Raw genomic sequence first — 17,626 nt, 5'->3', positions numbered from 1 at the left:
GCTGGGTACCTTCCACTGCGGTGTCCCAATTGCTACAAATTTGCGGAAGGCCTCAGAGTCCACCAGCTGGTATGGTAAAAGCTGGCGGGCTAAGAGTGCAGACAAGCCAGCTGTCAGACGCCGGGCAAGGGGGTGACAGTCAGACATTGGCTTCTTACGCTCAAACATGGCCTTCACAGAAACTTGGCTGGTGGCAGATGACTGGGAATGGGAACAGGTGGTCAAGGTGGAAGGCGGAGTGGAGGGTGGTTCAGACGGGTCAAGGAGAGCAGAGGTAGAGCAGTAAGATGCTGGACCAGAAGGAGTGTGGCTTTTAGTTTGCCTGTTGCCTTTGAGGTGTTGCTCCCAAAGTGCTTTGTGCTTGCCGCTCATGTGCCTTCGCATAGAAGTTGTACCTATGTGGCTGTTGGGCTTACCAAGGCTCAGTTTCTGACTGCACTCATTGCAAATTACAATGCTTTTGTCAGAGGCACACACATTAAAAAAATCCCACACTGCTGACTTTTTGGAAGTGTGCGATCTGGCGGTAACAGTAGAAGTTGGCGGAGTTGGCGGTATTGGCGGCAATGGCGGGTGCGTTGGCCGGCTGAACACAGGTGCCGATACATGTTGTTGCCCTACTGATCCCTGCGGGCTGTCCTCCCTGCTTCTTCTAAGTCTTATTCTCCTACTGCCTCTCTGACTCTCCGTCTCTCCATCTGAACTACCCTCCTCTTGCTCTCTTCTACTAGGCACCCACAAAACATCAATCTCCTCATCATCATTCTCCTCAGATGCATCAATTTCTTCTGACACATCACAGAAGGAAGCAGCAGCGGGGACCTCCTCCTCATCACTCATTATGTCCATCTCTATCGTGTTCTCTGCCAGAATTAAATCTGGTGTAAGGTCCTCATCTCCTTCATCTTCTTCTGGCAATAATGGTTGCGCATTACTCAGTTCAAGAAACTCATGGGAAAATAACTCCTCTGACCCCAGTGAAGAAGGGGCACCGGTGGTGGAGGAAGTGTTACGTGGGGTGGCCATAGCAGTGGAGGATGAGGAGGATGTTGTGGTAAAGTTAGAAACGGTAGAGGATGGGGTGTGCTGTGTAAGCCAGTCAACTACCTCTTCAGCATTTTGGGAGTTCAGGGTCATTGGCTTTTTAAAACTGGGCAATTTGCTAGGGCCACAGGATTGCATAGCAGCACGGCCCCTAGCACGGCCTCTGCGTGGCGGCCTGCCTTTGCCTGGCATTATTTTTAAAAAAACAACAACAACAACAAAAACTCAGTTGGTTTTTCTGGAAACGATAATACACACAGCTAGATGGCGGGTTGAAGAAAACAGTGTGCAAATAATGCCTACAAGGTCAACGTATACACTACTACAGCGGTGGATACGGATTACGTAAAATATATGAATGCTGCTTGAAAAAAAGTAACTCAAGTGGTTTTTCTAGAGACGATAATATTATCAATATTTAGACAAAATGTGAACAAGCTCACACAGCTAGATGGCGGGTTGAAGAAAACACTGTGCAAATAATGCCTACAAGGTCAACGTATACACTACTACAGCGGTGGATACGGATTACGTAAAATATATTATGGCTGCTTGAAAAAAGTCACTCCGGTGTTTTTTCTGGAGACGGTAATATTATGGATATTTAGACAGAATGTGAACAAGCTCACACAGCTAGATGGCGGGTTGAAGAAAACACTGTGCAAATAATGCCTACAAGGTCAACGTATACACTACTACAGCGGTGGATACGGATTACGTAAAATATATTATGGCTGCTTGAAAAAAGTCACTCCGGTGTTTTTTCTGGAGACGGTAATATTATGGATATTTAGACAGAATGTGAACAAGGTCACACAGCTAGATGGCGGGTTGAAGAAAACAGTGTGCAAATAATGCCTACAGGGCAAATAATGCCTAAAAGGTCAACTTATACACTACTACAGCGGTAGTAAAATAAAAAAAAGTAAAATAAAAAAAAAATGAATATTAAAAAAAAAAATTAAAGTTGGTGCTGCTGAACTACTAGGAGCAGCAGATTAGCACACCAGTCCCACTCCCCAACACTGCTAGACTAATAGCACTGGGCTCTTATAGTAGTAGTAGTAGTAGTAGTAAAACAACAAAAAAATAAATAAAAGCAGTCCTTACAAGGACTACTGTTATTGCAGCAGTCAGCAGATGAGATCAGAAGCAGGACAGCTGCCCACTGCAGCTACATACAGAGCACTGCAGTAGAAGGTAGATTACTAGCCAGCAAAGCTACCTAAGCTTAAATGTCCCTCAAACCCCTGCAGACTTCTGTCCCTCCAATAACAGAGCAGTATCAAAACGATTACTAGCCAGCAAACTTTCAACTGTCCCTGAAATCACTAACAGGCAGCAGCTCTCTCCCTACACTATCTCTTCAGCACACACAGGCAGAGTGAAAAAACGCTGCAGGGCTTCGGTTTTTATAGGGAAGGGGAGTGGTCCAGGGGAGAGCTTCCTGATTGGCTGCCATGTACCTGCTGGTCTGGGGTGAGAGGGCAAAAAAAAGCGCCAACAATGGCGAACCCAAAATGGCGAACATCGCGCGACGTTCGCGAACTTCCGGCGAGCGCGAACACCCGATGTTCGCGCGAACAAGTTCGCCGGCGAACAGTTCGCGACATCTCTATTCATAAACATACAATAAGTCCGAGATAGAGCATCCGCATTAGCCTGCAGCTTTCCTGCTCTGTGCTCCACTGAGAAGTTATAGTCCTGTAGAGACAGGAACCAGCGAGTCACTCTCGCATTCTGACCTTTTGCTTGTGCCATCCAGGTAAGGGGGGAGTGATCAGTCACCAAAAGAAAGCGACGGCCAAGTAAATAGTACCGTAGAGCTTCTAAGGCCCACTTGATGGCCAGACACTCGCGCTCCACAATACTATAGTTTCTCTCAGCTGGGGTTAACTTTCTACTCAAATATACCACCGGATGCTCCTCTCCATGCACCACCTGTGACAACACAGCCCCTAGGCCCACATTGGAAGCATCCGTTTGTACTAGAAACTTTTTTTTGAAATCAGGAGCAATCAAAACCGGCCCACTGCACAACACTTCCTTGAGTTTACAGAATGCAACCTCAGCATCTTCGTTCCAAGTAACTCCCCCCGAGCTTTTGCCTTTGATTAGGTCTGTAAGTGGGGCAGCTATGGTGGCAAAATCTGGGACAAATCTCTTGTAATACCCTACCATGCCCAGAAACGTCCTGACCTGTTTTTTTGTGCAAGGTTGAGGCCATTCCTTGATTGCTTGTAGCTTTTTTTTCTGGGGTTTGATAAGGCCTTTTCCAATAATGTACCCTAGGTATCGTGCTTCTTCGAGGCCCAGGGCACATTTCTTTGGATTGGCAGTCAGACCAGCCTGCCGAATGGAGTTTATCACAGCTTGAACTTTGGGAAGATGACTTTCCCAGTCCGAGCTGAATATCACGACATCGTCAAGGTACGCCGATGCAAAGTGCTGGTGTGGCCTGAGGATCTCATCCATCAGCCTCTGGAAGGTGGCTGGGGCCCCATGGAGCCCAAATGGCATTCGCACATATTGGAATAAACCCTGTGGGGTAGCAAATGCTGTCTTCTCTCTAGTGGCTTGAGTAAGTGGAATCTGCCAGTACCCTCTGGTTAGATCTAGGGTGGTAATGTACCTCGCTGGCCCTAATCTTTCTATTAGCTCATCCACCCGTGGCATAGGATAAGCGTAAAATTTTGAGATCTCGTTTAATTTACAAAAATCATTGCAAAACCGCAATGATCCATCAGGTTTTGGTACCAACACAATAGGGCTACTCCACTCACTATGTGACGGTTCAATAACCCCAAGTTCCAACATTCTCTGAATTTCACCTGCTACTGCCTGTCTACGGGCTTCAGGAATGCGATACGGTTTCAAGCGAACCCGTGCTTGCGGATCTGTAACGATATGATGCTCAATGACATGAGTGCAACCTGGCACCTCTGAAAACACGTCAGCATTTCTAAGGAGGAATTCTTTTACTTCTTGGGCTTGTGGCCTTGACAAAGCCACTGAGACCTTCACCTCAGGAACTCCACCCTGGAGTGAAGGACTGAGACACTCGGCTGCCATTGAGACTAAAGGGTCCTTCCAAGCCTTGATTAAATTGACATGATAGATCTGCATTTTTTTCCGTTTGTCGGGTTGGTGTACTTTATAATTCACATCCCCTACTTTTTCCATAATTTCGTAGGGACCTTGCCACTTTGCTAGGAATTTACTTTCTGCTGTGGGAATCAGAACCAGGACCCGATCACCTGGCTGAAAAACTCTGAGTCTGGCTCCCCGATTATATATGCGACTCTGTGCTTCTTGAGCCTGCCGCATATGTTCCTGAACAATGGGTATGACTGCTGTGATGCGGTCCTGCATCTGTAGAACATGTTCTACAACTGAGCGGTGAGGAGAAGGCTCCTCTTCCCACGACTCTTTCGCAACATCTAGAAGTCCCCGGGGGTGTCGCCCATACAAAAGCTCAAACGGGGAAAACCCAGTAGATGACTGAGGTACCTCACGAATTGCAAACATCAAGTAAGGAAGTAGGCAATCCCAGTCTCTCCCGTCTGCCTCAACCACCCTTTTTAACATTCTTTTGAGAGTCTTATTGAATCGCTCTACCAAGCCATCAGTTTGAGGGTGGTAGACTGATGTCCTTAACTGTTTTATACCCAGTAATTTACACAAATCTTTCATTACCCTAGACATAAAGGGCGTTCCCTGATCTGTCAGGACCTCTTTTGGAATGCCTGTTCTAGCAAACATGTAAAACAGTTCCCGGGCAATTGTTTTAGCTGATGTGTTCCGCAAGGGAACCGCCTCAGGATATCTTGTGGCATAGTCTAAAACCACGAGAATGTATTGATGTCCCTTTGCAGACTTCACCAGGGGCCCCACCAGATCCATCGCAATCCGGTGAAACGGTACCTCAATGATGGGTAGTGGTACCAAGGGGCCCCGGTAATGAGGAGCAGGGGACGTCAACTGACATTCTGGGCAAGACTCACAATAACGTTTGATTTCTGCAAACACCCCAGGCCAAAAAAATCTTTGGAGAACTCGTTGCTGAGTCTTCTCAGCTGCCAAGTGTCCTCCCATAGGGTTTTTATGAGCCAGGTCAAGTACAACCTTTCTGTGTGACCTAGGAACAACCAGTTGTTCCACCACATCACCCCTTATATCATCAACACGATAAAGGAGATTGTGGTTGACAACAAAGTGAGGATACACATTCTCCAAACCTGTACTTTGAGCCACTCCATTAATCATAGCAACATTTTCCCAAGCATGAGTTAACGTTGGATCCCTTAATTGGGATGTGCCAAAGTTATCCTGAGACCAGTCTAGTTCTGGCATGGGTGACTCTTCCCCAGACTCCTGGGGCCCTTCAGTGTCCCCAAGTAACACAGAGAGAGGGAACTGGTCAGGCTCAACTGGGGCCAGTCTTACAGCTGAAACTTCAGAACTTGAGTCCCCAATTTCTGGCAAACCAACCGGACATTCAGCATCCAAAGTTAAGGAAGTCGGAGGTGGGAACTCGACCTTCCAGAGATCCCAAAACAAGGGAAAGTCACGTCCTAGTATAATACTATGCATCAACGATTTGGATACTCCAACCTCATGGAGTGTCACACCAAATTGGGTTTCAATTGGGACCACAGCGGTACAGTAACTCTTTGCGTCGCCATGTATGCACAAAACACCAATGCACCGTTTTTCCATCTGGTCCGGTGTTACCAGATCTGAATGTACAAGCGTGACCAGGCTCCCAGAATCCAGTAAGGCCTGGACACTCCTTCCACCAATTTTGACCAGCGCCATGTGAGCCACAGCAGATGTCAGACATGCTGGGTGGGCAAAGAAGGATAAGCGCCGTGCTGCTTCACACTCCATAGGTTCTGTGACTGTAGGACACTTGGCAGCTACATGCCCCCAGGTTTGACACCGCCAGCATTGGACATTGGAGCCTGGTATAGTATCTTTCAAAGACCTGGCATCCATATTGGTCTTCACCCACGGTTTAGAACCACCAGGAGGACTTGAAGCTGATGTGCCTCTTCCTGGCCCTGCTGGCAGACGCCGCTTTGTAGGTACGTTCTCTGGAGGTGACACACCTGCCAAAAACCCTTCTGCGGCGAGGTAGCGTTCCACCATCTCGACCAACTCATCTGCGGACTTTGGATCAGCATGACTAACCCACTTTCTTAATTCATGCGGCAGAGCTGTCAAGAACCGATCCATTGTGACTCTTTCTACAATCTGGGGTGCAGTGAGTGTCTCAGGTTGTAACCATTTCTGCACGAGATAAATCAGATCATGCATCTGTGACCTGGGAGACTTATTGGGCCGGTAATTCCAACGGTGCACTCGTTGGGCCTGCACAGCTGGAGTGACACCCAAACGGCGGAGAATTTCTAACTTCAATTTCTCATAGTCCTGAGCATCCTCAGTGGACAAATCAAAATATGCTTTCTGAGAATCGCCCGTTAGAAATGGAGCAACCAACCCTGCCCACTGGGTCTTAGACCACGCCTCTCGTTCTGCTGTACGCTCAAATGTATTCAGAAATGCTTCCACATCGTCATGTGGGGTCATCTTTTGGAGAAAATGGCTTGCTTTAACCAACCCACTGTTAGCAGTGGCAATGCCAGATTGTTCCTGGCGCAAGTTCAGCTGCTGCAGAACCTCTGCAAGGGTTTCTCTATCTTTCCTGGCAGCTTCAGCTTGCATTTGCCTGTCTCTCTCTGCTGCCTCAGCCAGGGCTGTTACCTGAGCACTCAACAGACGTACAATTTCCTGCTGCGCCTCCTGCTGGGCAGACTGCTGTGCATTAGTCTCTCGCTGAAGTACATTTGCTTCTTGCTGGGCTGCACTAAGTTGAGCCAAGCGTAACACGAGATCTTCCATCGTTTTTCCAAACTGCAGACGTGAAGCAACGCAATCAAACTTGCTAAGTGAATTGCACCTGGCAGGGAATCAACACGCCCGCATCGCTCCACCAATTGTGACTGGTTACTCACTCTTGCAGGGGTCAGTCGTGCAGAAATAGGAGTGCAGACAAGTTTGTGTCATAAAGCTGTTCAGCCGCTCAGGCTTTATTTGTAAGTTGCTCAAAATAACAAACAAAACGAAAATAAATCATAGCCGTCTGGCTCCTGCCTACCTCACTCAGTGGCCCTTTCTATACTAGAAACACAAATATAATGATCACAGTCACTGGCAAAAACAGAGCAACTTACAGTTTCATGGTTTTCAGGGAATTTGCAAATCACTCACAGAGCTCCTTTCCTTCCAGCTTTCAGGCAGCCTGCATATAGCAAGAGAGCTCTGTGTCAGGCCCACTCAGGCACGTTTCAGGGGCTGCTGCCGCCTGAGGCAGCAGCCCCAATGCCTCCCCTCCTCCTGCTCCGCTCTTCTTACTACCAGCGTCGGAGCAGGTGGAGGAGGGGCCGCATCGCTAGTGCAGTGAGCGCTATTGCGCTCGCTGCGCTAGAAGAGCCGAATTTCCGTTTTAAAAAACGGAAATTCGGCTCTTAAAGTTACCAGAGGCGGCTTTTTGCCGCCCCTGGTAACTGGCCGCTCCGTGCCGCCTGAGGCAAGATTCTCACCTTGCCTCATGGCCGGAGCGGCCCTGGGCCCACTGACCTAAATACTCCACCTGTGTGATCAGCACACAGACAGGTAAAACCCCAAACATTCCTGGAGTCTTTTAACACATGAAGTGCCGGAATCCTGGTGCAATGTATACACCATCCAGCACTTTCTCTGCTAAACATTGAGACACCCTGTCACAGCCTATGTACCTCAGGCATCTTATTCCTATAACTTCTCTTATAACTTCTCTTATAACTTCTCTTATTTAATTTGTTAGAAGCCACCTTCAAAATAAATGGTTGCAAAATCACACAAATAAGTGGATGGAACCCATGTGGACAATATAATATGTGCAGTAAAATGGAAAACACAATATGGCATTTGAGGACAGATTCAGCAAAAGGCATAGAATTAATATCTATATTCATTGCTAAACACACAGTGTAATTAATTATATAGAATGACCGTTATTGTGATCCATTGGAATTGCTCTGCTTCTAGAATATCTGGCAATGCCAAGACTGTCCTTTAAAAATGGCAAAGCAAGTCAGAGCCTCTCCCATAGATCACTCTGGGAAGTGTTGGCAGGCTGATAGTGGTCTTTTGGCTACTGATGTTCTGCTGGAGGAATGTTCCATGTGCCATCAGCCTTAGTGTGTGTATGTGTGTCTGTGCTACAGCGGTGCTTTGCTTTTACTTTATGTTTTGTTTGTTTTTTCCCCTTTAATAATATATGTCTTTTTGTGCCCTTTTTCCTCGCCTTTTTGTGTATTTTTTTTGGAACATTTGGTAACCTTATTAAAAGATTAATGTTGTGAATTATATTCTAGTGCAAAGAGTATGTTTGTTGCTTTTCACATTCCCTGCATCATGTGGCCAGTATCTGGCTATGAATTCTATATTATAATAACTTAGTTTAATATACATGTTTAAACATAATCATGTTTAATAAGCATGAAGAGTAATTGCTTCTGTTTTTGGCTTCCCATCAGAATCTTGCACAATTGAATCTGTAAGTCATGGAAATTATATTCCAAAGAAAAGCATATTTGAGCAAGGAGAATCCTTAGTCTATGAATGTGATGAAGGATACAGGAGTCCAACAAACACAAGGTTTGCTTCTGCTACGTGTCCTTGGACATCTCCTCCCCACTGTGTCGGTATGTTTGCTTCATATATTGTACATACTGCTGAAAACACCTGCATATTATTACAGATGGATTCTTGGTTATGCTGCCTGTGCAGCATATTCAAATTATTAATACTTTTGCAAAGATGGATCTCAAAACCAACCAAAGAATGTTTTATTAATTTATTTTCTTATCAATGAATATCCATAGCCAGATGAATGAATGATTACACAGCCAGATCAGAAGGTACAGGTGCCCAAGGCAAGGGCACCAGTTTGCTGCCCCTTCCCCTGCTGGCCATCAAAATCCCCCCATATAGCAACCCACTTGCTTGCCGCTAAACCCCACTACCACTCCCCCCTGCCACGCTCGCTCTTCCACTCTATACAGTGGATCTGGGTAAGCAGTAGAGGTGTGTGGCTAAGGCCCTAGCACTTTCTCCCCAGTTGAGCACTAGACGCTTGGCACTGCTACTTATTGTACCCCTAGTCTGCCTTGATCTCTTTACAAATGCTATTGTTGCAGGGTGCAGTTATAAGCATTTCACTATGTTATAGTGCAAAAGTATGTAAAACCTACAAGTCAATCTGATCATTTTAAGTTAAAGTCTGTTATGGGAAATCTTGCAGCATGGAGTGAGCAGCCAGATTTTGGTTCATTATATAACCCCCTTTCTGGCAAACTCCTTTAGAAAGGGATGGCTCATTAGCATACACAGGGCTCCTACCTGCTAGCCATAAAACAAACCTATAAACCCCTCTGCTGTGTTAGTAGGAGAGCTTTTGTCGGACATAACGTTCGTACGATTGCTGTCAGGGGCAGAACATCAGCTGATCTGTTCTTTTCTACTTTATTTGATCTGAATGGTTAGTGGCAGGTCGGGAGATGGGGAAGTCATCGTACGATCGGATCTTTGCGTCTATGTGCGACAAAAGCTAGTGACAGTCTCCCTCTGAAAATCATACTATCGGCAATACACGCAGAGATATTACCCACAGCCGACAGAAATCTTTTAACCTGTCCGATCGACCAAATGACCTATCTCAGTGGGAAGAAAAATGTCGGGACTCTCCACACACGTTTCGTATATCTTATGAATCCTCGATTCGTACGATCAGATCTTTGCGTCTATGGCCAGCTTAAAATGCAAGCTGACTAAATAACATATTCTTTTAAAGTGACAGTCTCACAGTTTAACTCTGGTCAGGATTAGGGAAGGCACCATTCAGGCACAAAGTCCATCCAGGTATTGTTACCTTCCCCAATATTCCACTTCTTGGAAAAAAGCAGCTGTTTCCTTGCAACAGGCATATAAGCAATAATTATCTTAACACAGGCTGCAGTTGTAACTCTACAAATATCTTCTAGGTGGTTGTCTAGTCACAGGTATGCTCATGGAGGCTGGCTCACTAGTTTACAAGAGTTTACAAGAAGCTCTGCAGCTCTGGCATTCGACATAGCAACACTGATCACCTCCTGGTCATTTAGCAGCTTAGCTGGTAAAAGGCAGCTGGGCCGGAACTAGGGGTAGGCAGAGTAGGCACGTGCCTAGGGCGCAAAGCTGGGGGGGGGGACACCAGGCACGTACCTGCTCTGTCGCCTACCCCATGTCTGGTCCTCTCTTTCCCCGTCTTTGTGTCCTTTTTCCCAGTCTTTTTGTGTTTGTGAATGTGCACAAGCCGTTTTGTGCATGAGTGCCAACTTGCGTATGCGATTGAGAGCTCCAACTTGCGTATGTGTGTGATCAGCCGGCGCCACGACTGCCCAGAATGCCTAGGGCACCTGGCGGCCTGGCCTGGCTCTGAAAGGCAGGTTACATTCTGTGCAGCTGGTGCTCCAGGACACTCTTGCTTACTGAGCTCAGCTGAGGCAGAACCATCTCTTCTCTTCTGAACAGTCTTTCTGCAAACTGCTTCCAGGCAGGGAATCCTTTATAGCCTCTGTGGCCTTCCCAGCCAGTTGTCTATATCCATATAGCCGTGAATGATTGCACCTCAATGGAATTGAGTTTGTTTGGTTTATGGAAAGAATGGCTAAGAGATTGGAGGAGTGTTTAAACTAGCAAGAGGGCTGAGCATTGTATTATGGGAAGTTTTATGGGGAGGCTAGGGTAGACTGGGCAAAGGGATTAGTAAGGGTCATGAGGGAAGGGTAGGGGGTATACATTTTACCAGCTAAGGAATACAGGCCAATTGTAACCTTAGATATAAATCTCCTTTAAAGGACCAGTAACATCAAAAACATTTTTTTAAAAAACACCAAGACAAATGAAACTTTAAAATCATAGGACATTGGCACACAGGCCAGCTCAGCACTCTGGCACCTTTACACACAGACGTGCCACTTTACCAGCACTACCCAAGCCTGTCCCCAGTCACACTATGCTGTGTACCCCCTGAGCGGGACAGGTGCAACTCCGAGGCACGGTGACACCAACTAGCCATTGGTTGGGCCACTCCAAGCAGCAGCACAGGAGTAAGTGAACTGAGAGAATAGGGTGTGTACCCATGCCTTTCTGCTGCCACACCGAGTCTCGAGTGTTCATGTACCGTAAGCGGCTGCCACAGAGGAAGGCGATGTCGGCGGGCTCCTCATTGGCTTCTCATTAGCTCTGCCAGTTGTCCTGTCACTGCCTCTCTATGTAAATGGCTTCATTCCCAGAGTCTGATTTCCAGCTGTGCCCCCTGTGTAAGGAGATGTGCGTGTCCTCTGCCCCATCTCTTCTTCCAGCTCTTCCTCATCCTCCTCCCAGTTGTCCAACAGCAGCAGTAGCGCCGGCAGAGCAGGAGGAGGAGGTAGTGGCACCGGTTTGGCCTTGGCTCCCCCGCAGGCTGCACGTTCTCCAGTGCCTGCACGCCTTCTGTCGTCAGTGTCTGGAGGGGCGCCAGAGCCCCGGAGATTCTCTCCAGCTGTGCTGCCCAGTCTGCGACCACAAGGTGCTCACTCATTTCCGAGGCTGGAATGGATGTGCTGCCCTCCTCTACCCTCCTGCACCTCCTGGATGCGGTGGTGGGCACAACAGATGAGCGGCCGCTTTGAACCGATAGCGCTCAGCTTCGCGTTTTTCCGCCTGCCACCTCTGCAGGGCGCCCCCCTGCAAGTGTTCTTCTTGTGAGGAGGGCAACGGGGTCAGCTTGCACTGTTTGGACTGCCAGGAGAACTTGGGCGACAACTGCCTGCTGGCCCACCAGTGCGTCCGACTTACCAAGGACCATGCTCCTTCACATGCTGTCAGTAGAATATGGGAGATAGCCAAGGAGGAGAAATCGAGCTTCGCACGATGGATCGTCGCCATGACGGCTTTTCTGAAGTGGAGCGGAAGTGGAGTATCGGTAAGTTATTTCTTAATAAAGACTTTGCGATTTTGAAATGTAATTTGTTTTGGTGTTTTTTTTTTTCGATGTATACTAACGTATTTTTTGTAAAAAAATATTGATATTACTGGTTCTTTAAGTAATGTAAATATCAGTGGGAAAAGTAGTAACTTCTGCTGTATGCTGACAAATGCACAGAGTTTGTCAGGTAAAATGGAAGAGCTAGAGTTAATTGCATGCGCTAAAAGTATGATATAATCAGCTAGTGAAATGAAACATGTGACTGGGCTGTGAATTTAAATGGTTAAACCCTTTTTAGGAGGGAAATAGGGATTGAGGATGGAGCAGTTTGTCTTTACATAAAGCCTGAATTAAAGCCATGCTTTAAATAAATAACCATGGATAGCCCTGGGAAGGATGTGGAATTCCTTTGGATAGAGATGTGAGTGGACAAAAGGTTACAAAGAAAGTGATCATTGGTGTATGTAACAAACCACCTAGTATAAGTGACGAGAATGAAGCCCAGCTACTATTACAAATGTTATTATTGTGGGTGACTTCAGTTATACAGACATTGACTGGGGTAATGGAGTTGCCAAGTCAGAAAAAGCTAGCAGGTTTCTAAATATGCTGAATGACAATTTTTTATTTCAACTTCCTAAATATGACTCTCTTTTGGACCTGAAAGTAATAATAACAAACTAATTTTTAGCATTTGCTGTGTGGGCATTTAGGAAATAGTTATAATAACATGATCTCCTTTGAGATTATGCTGCAGAAACAAGTCTATAAAGGAATAAGTAAAACAGGAACATTGCTGCAAATCAAAACCTTTGTGATTCAATAGACATGCTGAAGTTGAGGTTGTTAAAGGTTTTGTATGATGTAGAGAGTGATATAATAAGACAATTTGCAATTGCAAATTTAATTTTTTTATTATTTAAGGTTTTTGAGTTATTTAGCTTTTTATTCAGCATCTCTTCAATTTGCATTTTAAGCAATCTGGTTGCTAGGGTTCAATTTCCCCTAGCAACCATGCATTGATTTAAATGATAAACTGGAATATGAATAGGAGAGGCCTGAATACAAAGATGAGTAATAAAAAGTAGCAATAAAAATACATTTGTAGCCTTACAGAGCATTTGCTTTTTAGAAGGGGTCAGCGACACCCATTTGAAAGTTGCAAAGAGTCAGAAGTAAAAAGGCAAATAACTATAAATCTATAAAAATAAAAATAATGTAAACCAATTTAAAAGTTGCTTACAATTAGCTATTCTATAAGATGCTAAAAATTACCTTTAAGGTGAACCACCCCTTTAAGAAAAGACATGCTTTTAAGGCATTCAAGTTAGCTGGGACAGCTGAAATGTTTATCAGGTACAAAAGGCCAATAGAGCTGAGCATGCAAAAATCAGACAAGCTAAAATTGAGATGGAAGAGGGTATTGCAGTGATGAGTAAAATTAATCCAAAATTATTTTTTAAATATGTAAATAGTTAAAAAATTAAGAAATGGGTGAGACCCTTAATATAAGAAGGTGGTAAGTTGATCAATGAGAACAGGGTAAAAGTAGAGATTCTGAACTGTTATTTTTATCTGTCTACACAACTGAGGAACCATCTAATGTTGGTTTCTTTTTTAATAGATTCAATTGTAGTAATATAATTACTGATGTATGGGTCACACAAGAGGAAATTCAAAAGAAACTAGAACATGTAAAGGTAAACAAAGGCTCAAGATCAGATGGTATTCATCCCAGGGTACTAAACAAGCTTAGCTCTGTGATTGACAAACCTCTTTACTAAATTGAGGTCTGGCAAAGTGATGAGATACTGATGAATTGCTAATGTGGTGCCTCTAAACTATAAGCCAGTTAGTCAGATGTCAGGTATTAATGGATACTTGACTTTATTTTGAATCATAATACTATGAGTTTGTGCCAGCATGGTTTTATGCATAACAGAATAACAGATCTTGCAGGACTAAATGAACCTCAACTCTGGGATGGCAGTGGATGTGATTTACTTAGACACTAAAGCATTTGATACAGTGCCACACAAAAGGTTACTGGTTAAATTAAGGAATGTTGGCCTGGAACATAGTATTTGTATCTGGATAAATAACTGGCTAAAAGATAGACTACAAAGAGTGGTAAATGGAACATTTTCTAATTGGACCAGTGTTGTCCAAGGCTCTGTACAAGGTCCTTTGATTTTTAGCTTGTTTATTAATGACCTGGAGGTGGGCATTGAAAGTACTATTTCTATTTTTGCTGATGATACTAAATTGTGCAGAAATATAAGTTCCATGCAGATTGCTTCCACTTTACAGAGCGTTTTAACTAAATTGGAAAACTGGGCAGCAGACTGGAAATCGAGATTCAGGGGCAGATTTATCAAGGGTCGAAGTGAAAATTAGATTTAAAAAAATTAAAATTTCGAGCTATTTTTTGTACTTCGACTAGGGAATAGTCTAAATTTGATTTGATTCAAACTAATACTTATAATGGGCAAGGGAGGAGTCCTTAACTGAAGCCAATGTAAAAGGTCCTGATAGGAATTAATAGTCAATGAAGTGCACCTGACGTTAGAGATTTGTGAAGCAGGTCTTGGGTTTAAATAGGTCCATGATTTCTTCCATGAGATTACTTACTTGCTATCATGTTCTTACTACTATCATATCACAATGATACACCCATCATGTATGACATTTAGCATTATATATTTAACATATTACATGTGCTGAGTGTGCACTGTCTTGTCCTGTCCCTGTATGCTGTCCTGTCCGATGCAGGAGTTGCATATTTTTGCACTTGCAGTTTTTGTCTGTTGTCCGGTACATCTATGTTGTGTGTAGCACCATGGTCCTAGAGGAACGTTGTTTAGTTTCACTGTGTACTGTACAAACGTATACGGATGAAATGACAATAAACTCTTGACCTCTTCTCTCTTCTCTCTTAACTCTTGCTTCAACAATACCACTCAGTACAACAGAGAGAGAGAGAGAGAGAGAAGATAACAAGGGGCATATTTACTAAAGTGTTCATTTTCTCCTCACCTCTCAACTCTCAACTCTGACAAAGTTCACCTCAATGCAGGAGGCATTTTTTTCTCATATTTACAACAAATGTATTGGTCAGTACGACTGATTTAGGGAGAGAATCCGACAACAAAGAAAAAGACCCTTTCCGAATATTTAGGAAGAAAATGATGTATGTGGGATATTAGCATGGAGGAAATTATGTAGATAATGAGATGCAATAGTGGCTGCTGTGTTTTTATAAAAGCAATTTACCAGCCTGCACCTGGGAAATTTCTCTCAGTGAGAATTCATTCTTGTTTTCTTGGTAAATTGGTAAATTATCCTTTTTTTTAACACATCCAATTTATTGTGATCTCTTTTGCATACAAGGGAAAATATGAAATTACAATATTTTCCTTTCCTGCTCCAACCCAAACAAACCATACAGTACATATTACACAACTACACAAAGATATAGGCATATACTGTAGTAAAACATACTGCAAGATGTAACCTTAAATTACTATACAGGACCAACCAATTTTAAAAGTTCAAAGAATTAAAAGAGAAATTTTTCATTTTTTTAAAAAAACTATAACAAATAAATAATGAAGACCAATTGAAAAGTTGATTAGAATGAGTCATTCTATAACATACTAATAGTAAACGCCCATTTAATTAGCTAAACTTTATGATACTCTCATTTTAGTAAATTAGTAATATTGTGACAATTTTAACATTTATCCTATAGTAAATATGCCAACATAGTTCAGACTTTTTCAAATTATGTGTTTCAGATACTAAGTAGACACTGGAGCTCATTAGGGAGAGTTGCCCCTGGGCAGTAACCATCATCTCATCAGCATCTTTCCAGCATACTGCCATCATCCTACCTAATATATACTAATTCCTAGTGCTAATACTGGACGTTAGTTCTGTCTACTAAGAAATCCAGGTGTTTAAATAACATGATAACAAAATGTGACCTCCACCCTTCTTTTTTAAAGTCAGAACTATTTTTAGTACTTTTTTGATTAATCTGTAACGTTTTACCCCAGGCCAATTATGTTCAGCTATTTGTTATGGAGAGAAACGTACAGGGAGCCTTGCAGAAGTCTGTTTCCTAAATAGTTGTTCCAAGCAATGTAGTGTGGATTAGCACACCCACCTTATAGATAAACAAAGATATGCCTGGTGCACGTGGGTGGAGGCTCGGCAACCCCCCAAAGCAGTAGTGTAGAAAGAACCTCACGGCACACAGGTCTGCATGAAGTTTTCAGTGATTTATTGAAGCGGAGTGCACTGCAACGTTTCGGGGTCGCCCCCTTTGTCAAGCATGATGCTTGACAAAGGGGGCAGCCCCGAAAGCATGATGCTTGACAAAGGGGGCGACCCCGAAACGTTGCAGTGCACTCCGCTTCAATAAATCACTGAAAACTTTATGCAGACCTGTGTGCCATGAGGTTCTTTCTACACTACTCCTAAGTAGTTGTGCCATTAAATCTCAGATTTTAATCAGAAATAAGAAAAGGTCAACATAAATTTCCTGAGTATTTACAAATAATTCTGTGTTTAACAAATGTCCAAGGCAGAGTCATGTAATAATGATGCCCCTCCCTACACAAAATAAAAGAGGGGTAAGGAGTACCCAGTTACACCCCATCTGGGTTTTGCCATTTCTGATCTGATAAGTCCACTGCAGAACTGTGTTTGTTATAAAGCAATTATCAGGGTATATACAGGGTTGTTAATAAATGCAAAAAAGGGACATTTGCACAGGGCCCAGCAGGATAGGGGACCCACCAGCACAAATTTCATATGGGATAACTTTTGGCAAATGCATTATACAAACACATTAAAATACATTATGGAAATTTGGGTTTGTTTGCCTTTGGCATCAACATTGGCATCAACATTATGTAATTTTTCCGCTCTCAGGGCTGTTGGTCTAGGGTGATACACGTGAGGGTCATGTTTACTTCAGTAATTGCAGATCATTTATTCACTACCTGCCTTACTATATTGAACTTTACATGTTTGAGGGTTATTGCATCTCAAATTTCTTGAGGCAGTTGGGGCCAACCAATAACATTTTGCTTTGGGTCAGCTGATTTCTTAAAGCAGCCCTGAGTATAAAAGGATTTTAAATGAAAATGGTGGCAACCCTGAGCTAGAGTGTGAACCTATAACCTTAGTGCATGAGCTTGAGTTGTGTTTGTTTTTATGTTCTCAGAAACCACTTGTTACATAACAGAATTACGAGAGGAATATAAAGCTGGAGACGTGGTTGCTTTTTCCTGTTCACCTGGCTACAAATTAATAGGCGAAAATGTCAGTCAGTGCTATTACTACGGCTGGGACCCAGCACTGCCTACCTGTGTAGGTAAATATCATATAAATGAAGTCTATCCTATTCATTCTTGGTAACCCAATTCCCCCATTTTTAATTGTGTGGTTATTTTTAATATATTCATGCCTCCTCTGCTATACTACAGTGAACTTACTTACATGTACCCCAAGGACCAA

At 43.8% G+C, this 17,626-nt stretch overlaps 1 protein-coding gene across 3 annotated transcripts in view; it reads left to right on the top strand.

The window, feature by feature from the left end:
• The window catches only part of LOC121403083 (coagulation factor XIII B chain-like), a 117,279-nt gene that overhangs the window by 43,697 nt on the left and 55,956 nt on the right, over positions 1 to 17,626 (top strand). The window contains exons 4-5 of one of the 3 annotated variants that reach the window (XM_041590625.1): positions 8,628 to 8,795; positions 17,334 to 17,483. In XM_041590625.1, the coding sequence (XP_041446559.1) occupies positions 8,628 to 8,795; positions 17,334 to 17,483 (318 nt within the window). The remainder of the gene's footprint in view (positions 1 to 8,627; positions 8,796 to 17,333; positions 17,484 to 17,626) is intronic. The other 2 variants (XM_041590626.1, XM_041590627.1) reach the window with 2 other exon arrangements.

The sequence above is a fragment of the Xenopus laevis genome, chromosome 4L, assembly GCF_017654675.1.
Source record: "Xenopus laevis strain J_2021 chromosome 4L, Xenopus_laevis_v10.1, whole genome shotgun sequence".
NCBI classification, from domain to species: Eukaryota; Metazoa; Chordata; class Amphibia; order Anura; family Pipidae; genus Xenopus; species Xenopus laevis.
Note: the sequence above shows the minus strand (reverse complement) of the source record. Positions and strands in the feature narration are given on the sequence as shown.